Source organism: Lycium ferocissimum, chromosome 2 (genome assembly GCF_029784015.1).
Source record: "Lycium ferocissimum isolate CSIRO_LF1 chromosome 2, AGI_CSIRO_Lferr_CH_V1, whole genome shotgun sequence".
In the NCBI taxonomy this organism is placed as follows: Eukaryota; Viridiplantae; Streptophyta; class Magnoliopsida; order Solanales; family Solanaceae; genus Lycium; species Lycium ferocissimum.
This window is the reverse complement of record NC_081343.1, coordinates 47731940-47750563: the sequence shown is the minus strand read 5'-3', so window position 1 is coordinate 47750563 and position 18624 is coordinate 47731940. Positions and strand designations below refer to the sequence as shown.

The following is an 18624-nucleotide window of genomic DNA, read 5'->3' as shown; positions in this document are numbered from 1 at the left end:
TTACGTCTTCATTGTTTTATTATTTATCCAACGCAAGGTCTTAAAATAAATTTGTACATTCGAAATAGAGTTTAAAAATAAAAATAAATTAAAAAAAACAGAAATTTTCTCAATAAAACTATGTGAACATACTGATATTGGAATGTCAGTTCAATGTGAAACCGAAACGTTGAAGAATGAAACATAATCAAACGTTAGGGACCAAATTAAAGTTGAGGTTAAATGATAGGCTGGAACAAAAATTCTTTTTTTTTTAATTAATCCCTCCATTTAGTTTTACTTGTCCTGTATTAACTTGACACACTCTTAAAACGCCATAAATAGAATGACAATTTTACTAAATCACCCCTTATTATTATTACTAAGTCATCTAATGATTGAAATCAATAAAACATACTTCAAAAGTTGTGCAGCCACTAAGAATTCTTTGAGCTTTTCAATCCAATAATTAATACTCCCTCGATTCACTTTTACTTGTTCACTTTGTACTTTTCACGCTGTTTAAGAAACAATAAATAGACTACATAATTTATCAATGTACCCAAATTAATTGATGCATATTTTTATTGGATTTGAAAAATGATTTGAAGTGAGCAATTAATACTATGGGTAAAACAGAAAAAAATAAATTGTCTTATCTTGATATCTTTAAAAGTGACAAAGAAAAAGTGAAAATTTATTTTAGAATCTTTGAAGATAAAAATGAACTTATGAGGAGTAATTAAACAAATATGAAATGATAAACTATATTTTGATTTTTTCAAAATGGACAATTAGTTTTAATATACAAGACAAATAAAAATAGACGGAGGAAATAATACTATATTACTAGTATTATTATTTTTAATGACATTATTACATAGAATATAGAAAGGTGCGACAGACGGTGGAACAATAACTCTACACAATTTGCATTAGTTTCTTATTTAATTATAGAAAAAAAAAAAAAAAAAAGAGAGGAAATTTCGAGATAAAATAAATAGGAATATTTTCATCATGAACAAAGTTTGGTTGAGTGTCGTTTGTTTTGCAATTGCTTGACGTCAACCCCTCTTCTTTCTCAACTCTAAAATTCTAATCACAACCAAATAATCACTTCCCCTTTCCCAATTTACAGCTATGGCAACCAGTGGAAACAAGAATATGAACGCTAAATTGGTATGCTTCTCATCTTTGATTTAACATTTTTGCTTATGTTTTTGAGCTTAATTTCAATCAAGATTCTTTCTTTTTGCTATCTCTCATCTGGGTCCTCTTTAATTCTTCACAATCATCACCTGTATTATTTTTTGCTTTTGGGTTTGATCACCAAAAGTTCCTCAATTTGATTGATTTATTGCTCTTTGTTTTTTTTTATGTTTAAAAATTAGATATGGCTTTTTTCAGTGATTTTGTTCTTCTAATATATGCTAAATTTGATCTTTAACTTGGTTAATAATTTGCTGGTGCTATGTTGTCAAAGTAAAATTGGTTATGGTTTGGATTAGTTTGTACCCTAATATGCCAAACTTGATCTTTCACTTGGTTATTATTTGCTGATGCTATTTTATCAAAGTAAAATTGGTTATGTTTTTTTTCTCTGGTTGCTAACTTGCTATACTGTACATATATATTTTATTTTGATGCTTTTTGTGGTGTATAAATGTGTTGCTTGTTGGAGTATAGTACACTTACTTTTGCCATCCTTTTTTATTCCTTCAAGTACTTATTGTTCATGTTAATAATAATATGCGTACATGATTAGTATTTCCAATCTTGAGTTTCGATTTTTTTTTTCTGCTTCTTTGAGCCTTTACTGCTTCCATTCTTTTAATGTTTGGTATTCTGTTTCAATAAGTACACTTTACACTAGTAGACCATTATTTCAATTATTCTATGATGTAGTTCCTGATAAAAAAAATTATTCTAATGATGTAGTTTTTTCTGAACTTGATGCTGTTTATCCTGACATTGATAAGCTAATGAGGTGTATTTTGGTTTTAGGTGCTCCTTGGAGATGTTGGAGCCGGAAAATCTAGTCTAGTTCTTCGTTTTGTTAAAGGACAATTTATTGAATTTCAGGTAGGTGCTTGCTTAGTTTACAATTTGATATGTGAAGCCGAATGGTTTCTGCACTTACATTTTCCATTGGGGCCTTGGGACTTGGCTTAACTCGCTTATGTTATATGTAGGAATCAACAATAGGTGCTGCATTTTTCTCCCAAACAGTAGCAGTAAATGATGCAACTGTAAAATTTGAAATATGGGATACAGCAGGCCAAGAGAGATACCACAGTCTAGCTCCGATGTATTACAGAGGAGCTGCAGCTGCTATAATTGTTTATGATATAACAAATCAAGTAATTTTCGTACCGGTTTCTAATCAAATCCTTATAATTCACTCTATACTGAATATCTGCTAGCATGTTAGCTTGCTAATTGAGTTTCTCAATTCGTTATTGATAGGCATCATTTGATAGAGCAAAAAAGTGGGTTCAGGAGCTTCAAGCACAAGGTACCTTTGGGATCTTAAGTTCCATCCTTTTCTGTCTTCATTTCTGTAAGGCTGTATCTAAATGTTCCTAACTTCAACTAATGTCAGAAATATTGGGCGATGTATGATTAGGGAGGTTCAGATGTCTAGAATTATGATAAATTTTGGTAGCCAAAAAATGCTGAAAAACTCTTAAATTTTGGCTCTCAATTGGTGGGTAATATGAGGGATGGGTTGGCAATAGTGCTTTACCCATGGGTGAGTCTGAATTTGAATGTTGTCACAGAATGATGCTTGGCCAGATCAAAGGAACTAAGCACTGTTTCCTTTTCGCATGTGGTGCATACAACAGTGCTCTTTTAATGAAAAGTATTGTCTGTTCACATGTCTTACTTTTTTGTATTTCATGCTGGCCTCAGGTAATCCAAATATGGTGATGGCACTTGCTGGTAATAAGGCAGATTTGTTAGATGCAAGAAAAGTGGCTGCTGAGGTTAGTGTATTTTATTCCTCTAACTAATCACAGCTTTCCATACTATAGATAGTGATGTGCGGAAGCACCACAAAAGCTTAGTCGGAGGTGCTGTCAATTTAGACAAGTATCTAAGAGTTGGGTGAGTGGTAGAGTCAACTACAAGCCCGAGATGACCAGCTGAATCTAATAATATTCAGGGTTTAGAAGGTTTACCCTAAGGGGTTGAGGTTTCCGGCCGTGCTATTGTCTCCTCATGTTACTGAAAGTAAACCAGTCATTGAAATTAACAAGACGCATGTGCTTAAAGCTTCATTGTTGGTCTGCTCTTTTGTGTTCCTTTTTTTCCTTTCCCACTTCCCCTTTTTCTTTTTGAAGTGGAGCCTTGGAGCAACGGTAAGTTGTCTCCGTGTGACCAGTCACGGGTTCGAGCCGTGGAAGCAGCCACTAATGCTTGCATTAGGGTAAGCTGTCTAATGCGGGATGCTTTGTGCACCCCTTTTTATTTCCCTTTTAATTGCTTGGGTTGCTTTTCGAAAAAAATTTGGGTCCTGGGCCCCAATTCACTCTCTCTGTCAGTTGGAGTTGATGAATAAAACTTGACGTGCAATCTTTAATTGCAGTTCGGAATATTCTAATTGATTTGATAACTTTTAAAGGTAGAACTGTACTATATCCCAAAATAGTTCCTTTTCATTTTCCTGGATTAATTGATTGTTTGTTTTAAAGCCGTATAGAGTAGCTTCATTTTTGAGGATAAATTTCATAATTCATACTCCCTCCGTCCCATAATAAGTGTCACCTTAGCCAATTTTTTTTATCCCATAATAAGTGTCACCTTAGGAAACCAAGACATAAATTGGCTAATTTTTTCCAATTCTACCCTTAGACAATAAAGTAACATCTAAATGATGATTGGAAAAGCTACATAGTAACTTGGTATTGTTGGATTCCCAATGTCAAAAGGTTTACTTCTTGTGCATGCTCTAATCAAGAGGTTAAAGTAATTTGTTTTTATTATATAGGGGTAATTTGGTAAACTTTACATTGCATTATTGATTTCTTAATACGCGTGTTTTTGGCTAAGGTGACACTCATTATGGGACGGAGGGAGTACTTGATTTTTTAAGGCTATAATAGCTTAGCTTTTTCGTGGTTTTTCATTGTAGTGGCAGAGATGTCGTGTAGCAATGATCTGAAGCTCCTTCATTGAGCATGAAAATAGAGTGCTACATAGTCTCATCTGTCCAATCGGCTTGGATACTAGATACAGATGCAGTTTAAGCATGCTAATTATGCTACCAAAGGATGTGGTGCAGCGGATGGGGCTGCTCCTCCCTTAACCAGAGGTCTCGGGTTCGAGCCCTGGGTATGGAAAAATTCTTGGTAGGGAGCGCTTCCCCCGAATGGGGCCCTACGCGGCGCGAATCCGGATATAGTCGGGCTCCAATGCGGGTACGGGACACCGGGTGCGAAACCAAAAAAAAAAAAATTATGCATAAGTGGTTGAATAAGAATTTTAATTATGCGTAAGTGCCTCAATGAGAATTCTCTTGATCTGGATTCAAGGGGAGCAAATTAATTCCTATCCTCAGATCCTAGTCTGAAATGAAGGTAATTTTTTCTTTTTTGAAGATGGTAAACCATGTCATATATGAAGGATACTTGCACAAGCTGTGTAGTACTGTAGTCACCCAAATTAAAAGGGATTACAATAGGAAGATCAAAAAAGCTTTCTATATGTAATCTAGGACATCAAAAATAGATTTTATGTTTTCTAGACATTCTTGTTTACACCAAAAATAGTAAAGGACTAAAGAATTCATCTTTAACTTCTGAGAGGGCTTCCTTTGTCTTCAAAACATCTTTGCTTTCTTTCCTTCTATAATGTTCTCCAAATACATGCTGGGGCAATCCTCTATCTCTCTTTCTGACCAGATAACCTTCCTTCTCTATTCCACCTACCTAGAACATCAGTTTAACCTAGTGGCATCACCCATGTAATGCCTCTCAGGTTGATGAAGATAATTCTTTTGTTAGTCTCAAATTAAAATGTCAATATTTCTTGATTGTTGACTCTTAATTTCTAATTATTAAGTAAACACAAAATATCCTTGCAAGTTTCCTTGTGCTAATTTATTTCCATCTTGTATTGAACTGTGCGTTTTTCGTAGATTCAACCACCTAATGTCAGAAATCTCACCAAAAAAATACTATATTCCATATGAATGAGTGGGAAAATGTTTTTGGAAACGCAAGCTGAAATTGCAGTATAGAAAGGAAAAGAAACGATAAGAAATAACAACCACGCAAACCAAAGGAAAGATAAAATAAAGAAGAAAAAACTCAGGGAAGGAGGTTAGACCGACGTTACGTGGATTCAGCTACTGGTAATCCGGTATGGAACTCTGTAAGTATACAGGAAGGGAACAGGGCAAGTTTTTAGTGTCTTTTAAAGAATCTTCTGTAAGTACCATAATCATATCATACCTCTTTGATAGAGATATGTTTAAGTAAATGAAGGATCCATGTAATATATAGGTAAAAGGGATTAGGGGCACCCTTTGCAATATGGGGATGGGTGAAATCTTCAACGACCAGTAAGAAGCGAAGAGGAAAAATTGGGAAATATTGGGGGCAGGGAGAAAGTGGTGTTGGTTGAATATAGAGGGAATAAAAAGTGGAAAGATCCATAAGCTGTAAATAAAAAGAGGAGAGTTGCAATTGTAGTCATATGTGGACAGCAAAGGGGAAGGGAAGGGCGTATTGGGCCGCCTTTTGTTGGGAGATAGGGCGTTTAGTAACGGCGGAGGGGGCTGTTGTTGTTGAGGAATAGGTTATTCATTTATGCAGATACTTTTCCAACTTCTCTGCGGGTACTTTTCTGACTTCTCTCTCCAACTCACAAGAAAAAAACAAGGCTCATATTGGCCGGAAGTATACAAGGCCAATAATCACAAGACCCATTATTCACCGATTTTCGAACTGTGTGACCGCTAACTCTTAGAGGTTTCTCAATTATCAAAAAAGAAAAACAACTATAAAGTGGGTAAATCTAGGCGCATAGATCATAATATAAACATGCATTGATATTTTCCTGTGGGATCTTTTTGAAAAGTCTGACGGTTTGTTAGAGTTGAGCTTAAAGCATCCGATTCCGCATTATATGTTTAATACTGTAGTTCCATTAGAATTTTCTTGTTGTTTCATTTCTTTTACTGTAGTTTGGCGTTGTTCCAGATTCGTAACTGAAATATTTCTGCCTGCTCATTATTCTAGCTTGGTTTTGCTTTAGTGGAAGGTTTGCCATGTTTAACACTGACGATCTGTATTTGTGATATCTTTAATTTGTATCATGGAAAATGATGGTGCTGGATATACTTTATTGCGTAGAAATGTAAGTTTTAGTTTTGTACCATTTCTTCTTTGTGGCGGAAAGAGGACCTTGGGGTGGTTGGGTTTTGACTGTCCCTGCTCTGGTTTTCCTATAATGTCACTCACTTCATTCCCTATTGTTGTGTTAGGACATAACATACACTCATATAAGTTTCTTTTTCTATTGAATTCTGATAAAAATGGTGAGATTTGTATGTCGGAATAGAGAATTTTTACTGTTAGAGAGCCTTCATTTTGATTGTTGGAATGAAATGGGTTCAAATGGAACAATATACATAATGAGGATTCAAATAGTCAACCTCAACTAAATTGGGATTGAGGGATAGCTGTTGTTGATAACGGTAGTCTGGGACGAACTGCGCACCTCAACTAATTAATTGGTACCACCAGTATAGGTACCGGGGAACTACAGAAACTAAAGTTTAGGTAGATGGGAAGAACTCACATAGTGTTCTTTCTACTGGGATTAGGCCATCCCCTAAACTCATGTGCAGTTCCTCTAACCTAGCTATGTAAAGAGTCGTCGTACAGGACGGAAAACTTGTGAGTTTGTTAAACCTGCGTTTTAGACATATCTGTAGAAGAAAACATTAAACAATCATTGTATTTTTTCTTATAACTGGGTTGGATAGTTAAAGTTAACATCATGGTCTGAGATTCAGTTGCTTAGTGAATGTCAATTCTTGATGCCTGTGACCCATTTTACAAATATAGATTTGTGTCTACGAGATTTGGAGATTTGGTGTTATCTGTTCAATTACTTAAGTATGCATCCACACATCTGAAAGCAATATGCATCCATAAGATCTCAAAAATTTCTTACTCAATTAGCATGATGTCAGAATTGATCTTCTGAATAACAACTTTTTCCACTGAGATACATCATTACTGATATGTTATTACTGATTTTTCAGGAAGCAGAAACATATGCGCAGGAGAATGGTCTTTTCTTCATGGAAACATCTGCAAAAACTGCATCTAATGTTAATGACGTTTTCTCTGAAATAGGTAAACACTTGCATTGATTTTGTGTTGTTTTATTAGCTGCCAACTGCTTTTGTTGTATGTCTTTTGCATATGAAGTCTCATTTCTGCTCTTATTGGCTACACATCACTATCATTGCGTTAGCAGTTTTAAACCACTGCTTATATGTATTTTGTATAACAAAACTAATTACTGGGAACAAAGAATTACTTTGATAAGTATTACTATTAAAGTAGAGGAACAAGAAATTATTAAACTAGTTATGGGGGATTGTTTTTGATGAGAAAGTCACCAGTCAGCGCAGCGCTCGACTATTCTATCAGGTCTTTGCACAAATTTTAATTGTTTTTGATGAGAAAGTCACCAGTCAGCGCAGCGCTCGACTATTCTATCAGGTCTTTGCACAAATTTTATTTAACTTTTATTAGCTAATTATATTTCAGATATGATAATAAAAAAAAATACTAGAGTGAATAAAGTGATTTATATGTAGTATGACAAGAAATGATAGGAGTTAGAAGTCAACTGGCCAGGCCTTTGGGTTCATATTTAAACATGTTTGATTGCGTAAACGCTCTTAAATTCTACTATCATTCTCAAGAGTAAGCTTGTCATCATATAGTGGATATTTAACTGGTTTCTTTGGAACTTCCAATTGTTGTGGTAGTTGAACTTACCTATTAAATTTTTTCTGCAATGAAGTCTCCAAGTTGGATTTGTTCAACTAATTACTACATGTATATAACTGGCCACCTAGCATTTTTATATCTGAATATTCTTAAAACTGTTTATTCACTTGCAGCTAAGAGACTGCCTCGGCTTCAGCCAGCACAAAATCCATCAGGGATGGTTCTTATGGATAGGCCTGCCCAAACACCGGCTACTGCTTCTTGTTGCTCTTAAATGTCTTTACTGGTGCTTCTCGTCTAAATGCTGTTTTTCTTTAATGTGTTTGCGCTGATTGTTCGAGTTTGTTGTGCCATTTGGCCATCATTGTACAGATATTTCATGAAAAATTCTTCAATGTGATTTACTCTTTTTTATCTGTCCTCATGTAATGAGATTATATGACACGCTATTAAACAATATATGCTATCACTATTTAGTATTCATTGGGGCCATCAGTATGAGGTTGAGGTGTAATAGTTGTATCGTAGTGAGTATCAGTCATGAGATTGAGGTGTAATAGTTGTTGTATCGGAGTGAGCATCAGTCAGCAATCAGCTATGCATGTAGTTGACCTAATCAATCTGAATTATAGAATAGACGAGCAATATACTTGTTTTAGATTATGTCTGTGCTTTCTAATTGTATACATGTATGATCTTAGTTCGCGGTTAACTAAAGAACAATCCCTTTCATTATATTGGGATATATCTTCATCTGTTTGGAAATTTATTTAATTTAAAATGATAAGATGCCAACTATCATAAAGAAACGGAACTAATCAAAGATTAATACAACACAATATAGTATGAGGAGAAACACTCGAAATTCTAGGAGGACGATATCAGAGCAAGACCTCAAAATCGACCCACTGAAAGTTTCAATAATAACATGTGATGATACAAAAATATTACACTGAGCTCGCTTTTATTACTCTTCATTGCATCTCTCTATCTATTGTGTCCCTTAACAAAAACATATTTGTTCTCCACTCTCCACTGACAGATCGACTGATATCCATATTTTATGATTTTATTTTCAATACCCGTTCAAAGCTAAAACAATTTTTTTAAAGTTAAGAGCTATATATTAATATATATGTAGCGAAAACTTATTTCATTAGTCTAAGAGGACTATATACAATCTTTTTTCCAATATGCGAGCATCATAAATATTCTTATTCACTATCATTTCTATGCTAAAAAAACTAAAGCAAATACTACAGTGATAAGATTGTAAGAATTCCATCCCTTCTTTCTGGCATTAGCGATAGAAGATTATCCTGAGTAGTTACATCTATTCAAAGTAAAATCTTAACAATCTGTTCCTCAATAGCAGAAAAATTAGATCATGTTTTTGTTTATCAATAAACCTTATTATGTAATGCACATGCATGCAGTTTCTCGATGTTTTCCTTTTAAAAAATGAGCAACAAAAGGGCAAAAAAGAAGAGAGGATAGATATGTCATATTCAAAATGATTCTTTATTTCCCAGCAACTAGAATACATTTCAGCTCAATCCTTCGGGCTGAACGAAATTCATCTTTGCTTGTACTTTTTTCAAAATTAGAAACTTCATCAATACACAAACGCATCATAAAACAAAAGAAACACTAAATTCAAAATCACAACTTCAAGCTGAGGTCCATATCTAGTCATTTTCATTGGACACAAAAGCAGCAGAATCCACCAACTTCCGTTAATATTTATTTAGCTATGTCTTGTGAAGCCCCTGAGAAGCTGCAGCTGAGGCACAATCAGTAGTTTGAAATCCAATTCTTTCCTTCTCCAAGTCATACACAACTTCCACATTTTGTTGTTGGAAGTTTCCGAAAATCCCAGCTGGCCCCTTTTCAGAATCTTCCATGCTTTGGAACAACAAGCATTTCACTACTGTTGAGTTTTTTGGAGCACCCATGGCATAGAAGTTATTCCCATTGGGCAAAACAAGGCTCACATTGTTCAAGAAATGGAATGTAATTGAGGGGAAATCATCGGTACCTAGACTATTAATGTTGTTATTAGGGCATGGGAGCCTATAACATAGGTCAAACACTGTCCGTGCCTCGATTTCTTCAGCACGTGGGTAATTTATGGATGATCGAAGGGTGGTGAGAAGATTCGAGTAGAATGGTTCAGGTAGGTGAGTGTAAGTGGTTCCGGAATCAATCAACATTCCTCCATTGCCTAAAGAATCAAATTCTCTCAAGGTTAAGGGCACTTTTGTAATAGCACCATTCCCCACAGTTATACCCTCTAGGCCAATGTAATAGAAATTAGGGTACATAAGGCTTTTCAACATAGGAGTAAATTGGAAATTTTCTTTGGAAGAAATGGCTTGGTCACCTACAACTAGAGGGCTAGATATATTAGGGTTATTTGCAAACTTGAAAGGCAAGAAGCAATGTGAAAAACCCTTTTGAAGGAACCCTAATTGAGCAGGTAAAGAAAGTGGACCTTTCCCGAACCCTACAATCCCAATAGGCTCTCTATAAGTTGTTCCAACACATCCAAATACAAACTTTGGGACTTCCCTAATAGAATTAGGGCTTGTACTGATCCCATGGACTCTCAGGGTATCCCTAGTTAGGGTTCCCGACACGATACCTTCACCATATGTGTAAGCAAAAGAAGGACATGGCCTTGAGCAAGTGCCCTTAAGTTGGCTATTCAATGAGCATCCAGCAATGGTGCATTGATCGAAAGGGTTATCGGAGCTGTGGATATTAATACAAGAGGGACTGGCACAAAAATCTCTATAGGAAGAAGATGAAGATGAAGGAGAAAAGTTTGACATTAGTTTATGATTCTTATAGTCATCACAATCTATACAATCAAATGATAGGTTACCACAAGGTACCCAAGTAAGGTCACTCCCTGTGTCCATATACACTTGGATAATTTGTGGGGGTGTCCCTACATTCAAAGATATCAAATAACCGTCTGTCACTTCTCTCAACGGCTCCCTTATGTCCCATGTTTCCGAGGTTTTTTTCACTAAATTATACGAAGATTTAGGTATTGAAAGGGTGGTTTTCGTACGAGTTAAACCTAACACCACGGAGGAAGAAGGTTTTTTTTCCTTAGCATAGCATTGGTTGAACTCAAACAATGCACTGGAAAGAAAGAAGGAGATAAAGAGGTAAGTTGAGAAGCTGAAAAATGCTGTCATTTTTCTCAATGTTCAATTTTTCACATGAAATAAGGTGAGGGGAAGCTGATATTTATAGCAATTTCTAGTATCAATGGTGGAAATTAGGGTTTCTTGAATTTTTACTTAGGCTTTTCTGTGCTTACTGATGTTGCATGCATTATGGTGAAGAATGATTAATTAAGTTTTCCTTTTATTTGTTGTTTCTTGGTTAATTGGTATTTCAATATTTTTTTTTGGTATAGGAAAGAAAATAAGAAAAGTGTACAGACCACAGAGGAATCTTATTGCACAGTTACTTTAAGTGCAATATGATGACAACTTTGTTTTATATTTTTTTCTTCAGATGTTTGCGGCAGTAAAAAAATGAGTTTGCATGGCTTATACTCATTCTAGAAAGGCACAATAGGCGGCATTACCTGAATAGATAGATTCCGAACGTACCAATCAATTGAAAAATTGCTAGGCGTGCTGTTATTTCTATCAATTATGTTTATATTAATATATATTAGTTATTATCATTATAATTAAGGGATGTTAACTGTCATTATGTTATTATTAATAAAGCAGAGAGGCTGCCTTGTGGAAGAAAATGAGATGGATGAGTGGTTGGCACGAACAGTGCACGTGGAAATGCACACAAAATATGCTACTTATGAACTAATCGTTTTGCTAATCCATATTAATTAGATGATGACATGAGAAGCAGTGAACCTGACACAGATTAACATCATGAGAGTTGGACCACTGTTTATATATGTTTGTCACTATGAGAGAGGATTATGGGTTCGCTCGGCATATTAATTTCTTTTAACCTATCATATTATTATTATTATTACTAGTGAATTTGCCGCGCTTCGCACGGTCATAAAAATAGATAAATGAAGGTTAAAAAGGTTCTCCTTATAATTTTAATTGTATAGATTGGATAAATTATGGTTCATTATTTTTTTGGTTAGCTCAAACACTTTCCATATGACCAATTTGACAAAAACGTATTTTGTAAGAAAAAATGATATTATCTGTGAATCACCATATAAATTTCTATATTAACCATATGTTATTGTATTTCTTCGTTAAAGAAAAATCAATAATTTGATTTTATTGTACTTCTTCGTTAAAGCATCATCAATAATTTGATTCAACAAAATTATTCTTTTGCTTCTTCATTACTAAAAGGAAAGTTTACTCACTTAAATCAATTTTTATATCTGAGTGATGTAATTCATATATAATTTGAGTATATAAAGACAATCTCACAATGGATATACTTCACTCAAAAATATAATATCTACGTTTCAAGTAATTAGCTGAGTAAAAAATATATTCTTAGACGAACAACTTTTTTAGGGACATAATTTTTTACTTTTTCACTAATTTTTACAAATTTTAATCATTTTCTAGTTTTAAGATAAGATTTATAAACAGAAAATTTTAGCATTCAAATTTAGATATATTTCTTTGATTATCTGAAAATGGAAAGAAGAGGAAATACATTTTAGGAAACTTCATTTTTCTTGCAGTTATATATAGGTGATTTGTACTTGGACTTGTTTTATGTTTAAATTTGATCTTAACTTCATTAGGTAGTTAAAGTTTCATATATGAAAATAACACAAAGGGAGAGCATGACAATAATTTCGGCACTGTTTTTCAACTATGTAATTAAGCTGTAATTTCTATCACAATTTTCCTTATTTATTTTTCCCTTTTCCTGTTTATTTATTTCTTTTCACCTCATCAAATCATTATTATTATTATTATTATTATTATTATTATTATTATTATTATTATTATTATTATTATTATTATTATTATTATTATTATTATTATTTAGTAGTAGTAGTCATCGTCTCCGAGCAGGCGCGTTTCGCGTGTACCCATATATGAAGATACAAATTTTTAAAAAAATCATATTCTTAAGTAATTGAAAAAATATTAAAAAATTATAAACCATTTTGTCCTTTTTTTGAACAATAATTCCATCAATCATCTTTTTAATCTGTTATCGAGGAATCATATTTACACAGTTAATCAATTATTGTCTTCATCGTTTTTGACTTTTTATATTATAGAAGTTAGTCAATTCTGTGAGTCTTTAATTGCCTGTAAGAACTTGGGTGACATTTGTTTCTGAGAAGGTTTTTCAGTTTTGAAAAAGCATTTTTAGGAAACATGCACGTTTGTTGCAAGTGTGTTTAGAAACAAATTTCAAGTAGCCTTTTCAACAAACTTGTTCTATCGAGAAATGATTTGAAAAAAAAAAAAAAAAAAAAAAAGCTTTCAACTTCAAGAACGTTTACGCATCTTCAATAAAAAAAGGAAACTAAAACTATCTTAGTATATTTTTCTATTGCACATCTCTCTATCTTATAGAGTTATACTACTTGAATCGTTCATAAGATAGCTAATGTTGGTCACGACTGTGAAGGGCTTTAATAATATATTTTACCAAGTCTCATTAACCAATTTGTCATTCTTTCTTTATACGTTAGCACGAGATCGAGTTTAAGTTGTTCATACAATCAGGTTAATTATAAAGTAATTGTAAATAAATCTTTATAATGAATTTAGTAACTAATATGCTATCATTAGTTAAGCATCACCGATTGTATAGAAATCGTTACAACATCTAGTATATAACTTAAATATACATATTACATAAATGCATCTAAATACATGTATTACATATGTATTTTGTACATTCATAGACACCCTTTCTGATCTTCAAGAAAATAGTCCAATCTGACATTGACGACTTTCCACAATTACCAGCGTCCAATCTGTCGATCTATTTGCAATTCAGCAATGCATCTCTGTCGTTGACATTTCCTGAAACATTGACGGACAATAATATTAAAGCATATATATAGCTATTGATGCAACTTCAATGCCTTCGTAAAAGAGTAACAAAAGGATAAATATAAAGTAGCAATTAAATCAAAATAATTCTACTAATATGAAGTTACCCAGCTGTTTCAACCAAAATTGAACTTTCAGGATAAAAAATGAAGCAACTATAATTATAACCCAAAGACCAGAACGATCTCTATGAATAGCTGTAAAAGGAAAAAGAAGGTAGTTACCTCAAAAAGCCATTGCTTCCTTGCTCATCTTTTAGGATGAAAAATGGGAAAATATAAGTCTGCTTTTCATACTGCAGCTCCACTTTATACGGTGCAACAAACGTGTGATAACACTATACGTAATTGTTATTATCAGAGGAAGCTCAAAGGACAAAACAAATAGAGATTAAATGTAAATCGACTACCATTGGCAGATGAAACAATTCTTTACAAAATTTTCATAATTGCAGCCTTCAATGACTGCTGGAAAATTAATAGGTTGAGAGTACTATAAAAAGATATCAAAAATTTCAACGTATATCAGATACATCATATTAATTTAATGATGTATTCACAATTTAATGAAAGTAGTGAAAGAGACTCAATTTATTATGAAATACTTTTACATGTTAAATATGTAATTAATATTGAAGGAACAATTTAGTTTTGGAGGGTAAAAATGTCATTCAATATTTGATGGGCATTTTGGTAATCCAACTTTACACTTTGAAGCTTCCCACTTTTAGTACATTATGATATGATGATTATCATCATTTTTAATAGGAAATGAGTGAACGATCGAATCAAAATGATTAACGACATGCTTATCATCCATAAAATTGCTTTACTACATCATATGTTTAGGTAATCATCATTCTAAAATCATGAAATTCTCCTCAACAAGATGTCTAATTTCATGTCAATTAAAAGCCTGCTAAGCGTAATCGCAGTCTAGATCTTCTTTAATAACGTGCACATTATTAGAGGCTCTTAGAGCAAACCATTAACAAATCATCAATGAAAGAGCAAATAATGACATATGAATTTTTCCAACATTTAGGGCCTGTTTGGAAAGCCACCTGGTAATTGGAATTGGTGTAATTACTAGGGTAGTAATTACACAGTAGTGTAATTACAACGACCTGTTTGTTTGTCATAATGTAATTACAGTGTAATTACAAGCGTGCTGTTTGGTTGCACAAGTGTAATTACAGCTTAGTTTAATTTAAAAATAAAATTTAATTATAAAAAAAATTAATATTTAAAAAATATTTGCCTTTATAAATGATATTAAATTAGTTATTTAATAACACATTATTTCTTGAAAATATATTAATTAATAATCATATATTTGAAACTAATATTGTAAAAAATAATTGATATATATTTTTCAAATTAATAATATTTAATTTTAATGGGGGGAGACTAACATTGGTAAGATAAGTACCACAACTTTTTCTCTCTCTAGAGTTTTCCTCTCGGCACACGTTAACTGCTAACATACGCCAGCGGAGAATGGCTCGAGGCAAAGGGAGGGGGAGGAAGGCGGCTACAAGACTGGATATGGATGAAGTTGTTGCGGCGGCAATAACCAAACAACTGAAGAATTCTATGCTTACCCCAACCAATAAGGGGGCAATAGCACAGGGGAAATCAACTAACACTAGTGGTACGATGCAATCTCCGGTGAGCGCTAAATCAGGTACGCCTGTGACTGAAAGTATGTCCGCAATGGAGAATGGTATGCTAATGGAGACAAGCTCGGGAACGAAGGACTCGATTGAACACCTTAGTGAGAAGGAACCAATTAATATTGCTGATAAGAGAGCTGGCACTCTAGTACCGGCAAACAATAAGATGCCGGCAGGTCCAAATTTGGTACTGCCAAGTGTCAACCATGAAGAACAAAAATGGATAGGGTTATTCAATTCAAATAGACTAGCAACAAAGGGAATGAATCTATGCTATGTCCCTCCAGTAATGAAAAATGGAGAAAAAGTAGCCCAATTAGCCAAGGAGGAGGTCGACTTTGAAACTGTGAAATGGATGAACTCCATAGGGTTATATGTCGTTGGTGAATCTCCATCTATTGGTGTGATCCAAAGCTTTATAGCGACTCAATGGAACGATGTGACAAAACCTGAGATCTTCTACCACAATAATGGCTATTTTCTAGTGAGGTTTGCTACACCGGAGGACCGTGATTTGATAATATATTCTGGGCCATATATGTTGAATAACCGTCCGATGATAGTGAAAGGATGGAACCCTGGCTTCAATTTCAATGACGAAATGCTACGCACCATTCCACTCTGGGTTCGTCTACCCAACTTACCTTTGAGCTGTTGGGGAAAGGACTCTTTGTGTCTAATTGGTAGTACAATAGGAAGGCCAATATTTGCGGATGAATGTACAACTGTTGCGAATCGAATTTCATATGCTCGATTGCTTGTGGAGGTGGATGTTACCTATGAATTTCCAAAGCAAGTGAAGGTCGAGGACCCTGCTGGTACTATTTTTGAGCAAATAGTGGAATTTGATTGGAAACCTCAATACTGTACCAAATGCCCGCAAATTGGGAATATATGTCCTCAAGAGCCAGCTCCTAAGAGAGAAGTAATCAAGAAGCAAGTTAATCCGACATGGAAGAAACCAATGAATATGAGGGAAGCACAAAATATGGTAAAGGATAAGGGTACAACAAGAAATGCAGCACCACAGAAAATTCCTAGTGCTCAGGAACCTGTGGGAGATAAAGCAAATACTAATGTTCAGGCCCCAGCTGAGAAGTTCGGAAAGGAGTGGCAAATAGCTAAGGGAGGATTACTAGCTAAGGTAAATCCTAACAATCAAACTATGTCCATCTCTAATGTTTTTAACCCACTGAGTGTGGAGAAGAATCACGGAGTTGTAGCTCAAGTCCATGAGGGTAATGAGGTAGATGGTAACATAACAGGTGTTGGTTGCCTACATAAAATCATTCCTCAAAAATGAGAGTGGTGTCTTGGAATGTTAGGGGCCTGATCCAGGCCTATAAGCAGAAAGAACTGCACGCTTTTGTGCAAAAGAATAAAGTGGGTTTTTTAGCTATAGTGTACAACAGAAGAATGCAGCAAAGATAGTTCAAAAGGTGGTGCCAAGATGGCATTGGCAACACAACTATCAAAATGGAAGTAAGGGGAGAATTTGGGTAGTATGGGATGCTAGGCAATGTGATTTTACGGTCATTAAGTAAGTCCCATGATAAAGACATCGGCTATCTCGAGTCGTATGCAACCAATTAACAATTATATATGGTATGCATACTATTCAAGATAAGAAACCACTATGGAAGGAATTGCAAGATATATCAGGTACTATGACAACCCCCTGGCTAGTAATGGGTGATTTTAATGCAATTATGCATGTAAATGATAGAACTAAAGGTGCTCCGGTACAGGATCCAGAAATCACGGATTTTAGTAATTTCATGCTTGATACAGGAATGACAGAAATGAAGTGTGTTGGTAGGGATTACACCTGGACCAATCACCATGCTTATAGGAAGATTGATAGATCATCGGGAACCAAACTGGAAGGGGAGTGGAAACATATGTGATGGATCCAAGTTTTTCTGATCATTCACCACTGAGTGTGCTGATTGAAAATGGAGCAATAACAGGAGGAAAACCATTTAAATTCTTTAATTGTATGTTGGAGCACTCAAACTTTATGAACCTGGTGGAAAGAGCATGGAAGGATAGTGTGCCAGGGAACTCAATGCAAAGATTGTGGAAGAAACTCAAAAATGTGCAGGTAGCTCTTAAAGGTCTGAACAAAAGAGAATACAGCAGTTATGAACTCGAAACGATAATGCCGTAAATTTACGCCTGCGAGGCAACCGGCAGGGTGCTTCAACTTTATTTGATGAGGAGAAAAAAGTTGGAGAAATGGCGTTCGGTGGAAAGGATATTAAGGCGAAGTCTATATATCAAAGTGTACAAACTTAACATATTTTTTTGCGTGTATGAAAAACAGAACTGCACATAATATGATAAGAAGCTTGGTAACAGAAACAGGTAATATTGTGGAGACGGTGATAGAGGTAGAGGGAGAGATATTGAAATTTTACAAAAAATTGCTCGGCACTTCAGCTACAACTCTTCCTTGTATTGATGAGGAGATTATGAAGACAGGATATACACTAAATAGGCAACAACAATTATAGCTTATTACTCCTATTACTAGGGAGGAAATATTATATGCAATGAAGTCAATAACGATAGCAAGGCTCCGGGGATAGATGGGTTCAATGCAAAGTTCTTCAAAAAAACTTGGCCAATTATTGGGGAAGATATTATATCAGCAGTCCTGGATTTCTTTAACCATGGCATTTCACAACCCCCCCCCAAATAACTATGCTTATCCCAAAAGTAAAACATCCATCCACTATAAAGGAATTTAGACCTATCTCTTGTTGTACAGTGGTGTATAAAATAATTTCCAAAGTCATCACTGCTAGATTACTGTTATATCCCGAGTTTTCGCCTATTCGGAAAAATTCGAAATAAACTAGGCTTGAAAGGAATAAGGCTATGTTGATTTTATTTTAAATGAGCGTGTGATGTTCATGACCTAATAATGTGGAAATAGCGA

At 34.5% G+C, this 18624-nt stretch overlaps 2 protein-coding genes across 2 annotated transcripts; one reads left to right on the top strand and one right to left on the bottom strand.

Moving 5' to 3' along the window:
• Positions 1-905: 905 nt before the first annotated feature.
• Positions 906-8436, top strand: LOC132041245 (ras-related protein RABF2a). The gene is made up of 7 exons (XM_059432070.1): positions 906-1158; positions 1984-2061; positions 2172-2339; positions 2446-2494; positions 2893-2966; positions 7256-7349; positions 8129-8436. The coding sequence occupies exons 1-7, from the start codon at positions 1120-1122 to the stop codon at positions 8227-8229; spliced, it is 603 nt and encodes a 200-aa protein (XP_059288053.1). The 5' UTR covers positions 906-1119; the 3' UTR covers positions 8230-8436.
• A 1052-nt stretch (positions 8437-9488) lies between these two features.
• LOC132048136 (probable aspartyl protease At4g16563) lies at positions 9489-11344 on the bottom strand. Its single transcript, XM_059439059.1, has one exon. The coding sequence runs from the start codon at positions 11162-11164 to the stop codon at positions 9707-9709; it is 1458 nt and encodes a 485-aa protein (XP_059295042.1). The 5' UTR covers positions 11165-11344; the 3' UTR covers positions 9489-9706.
• Between the last annotated feature and the right edge of the window lie 7280 nt (positions 11345-18624).

Coding starts and splice junctions, on each gene's coding strand:
- LOC132041245 (XM_059432070.1), top strand. CDS start 1,120: ATGGCAACCAGTGGAAACAAGAATATGAACGCTAAATTG. Junction 1,159..1,983: donor AGAATATGAACGCTAAATTG/GTATGCTTCTCA, acceptor TTTTGGTTTTAG/GTGCTCCTTGGAGATGTTGG. Junction 2,340..2,445: donor TTTATGATATAACAAATCAA/GTAATTTTCGTA, acceptor CGTTATTGATAG/GCATCATTTGATAGAGCAAA.
- LOC132048136 (XM_059439059.1), bottom strand. CDS start 11,164: ATGACAGCATTTTTCAGCTTCTCAACTTACCTCTTTATCTCCTTCTTT.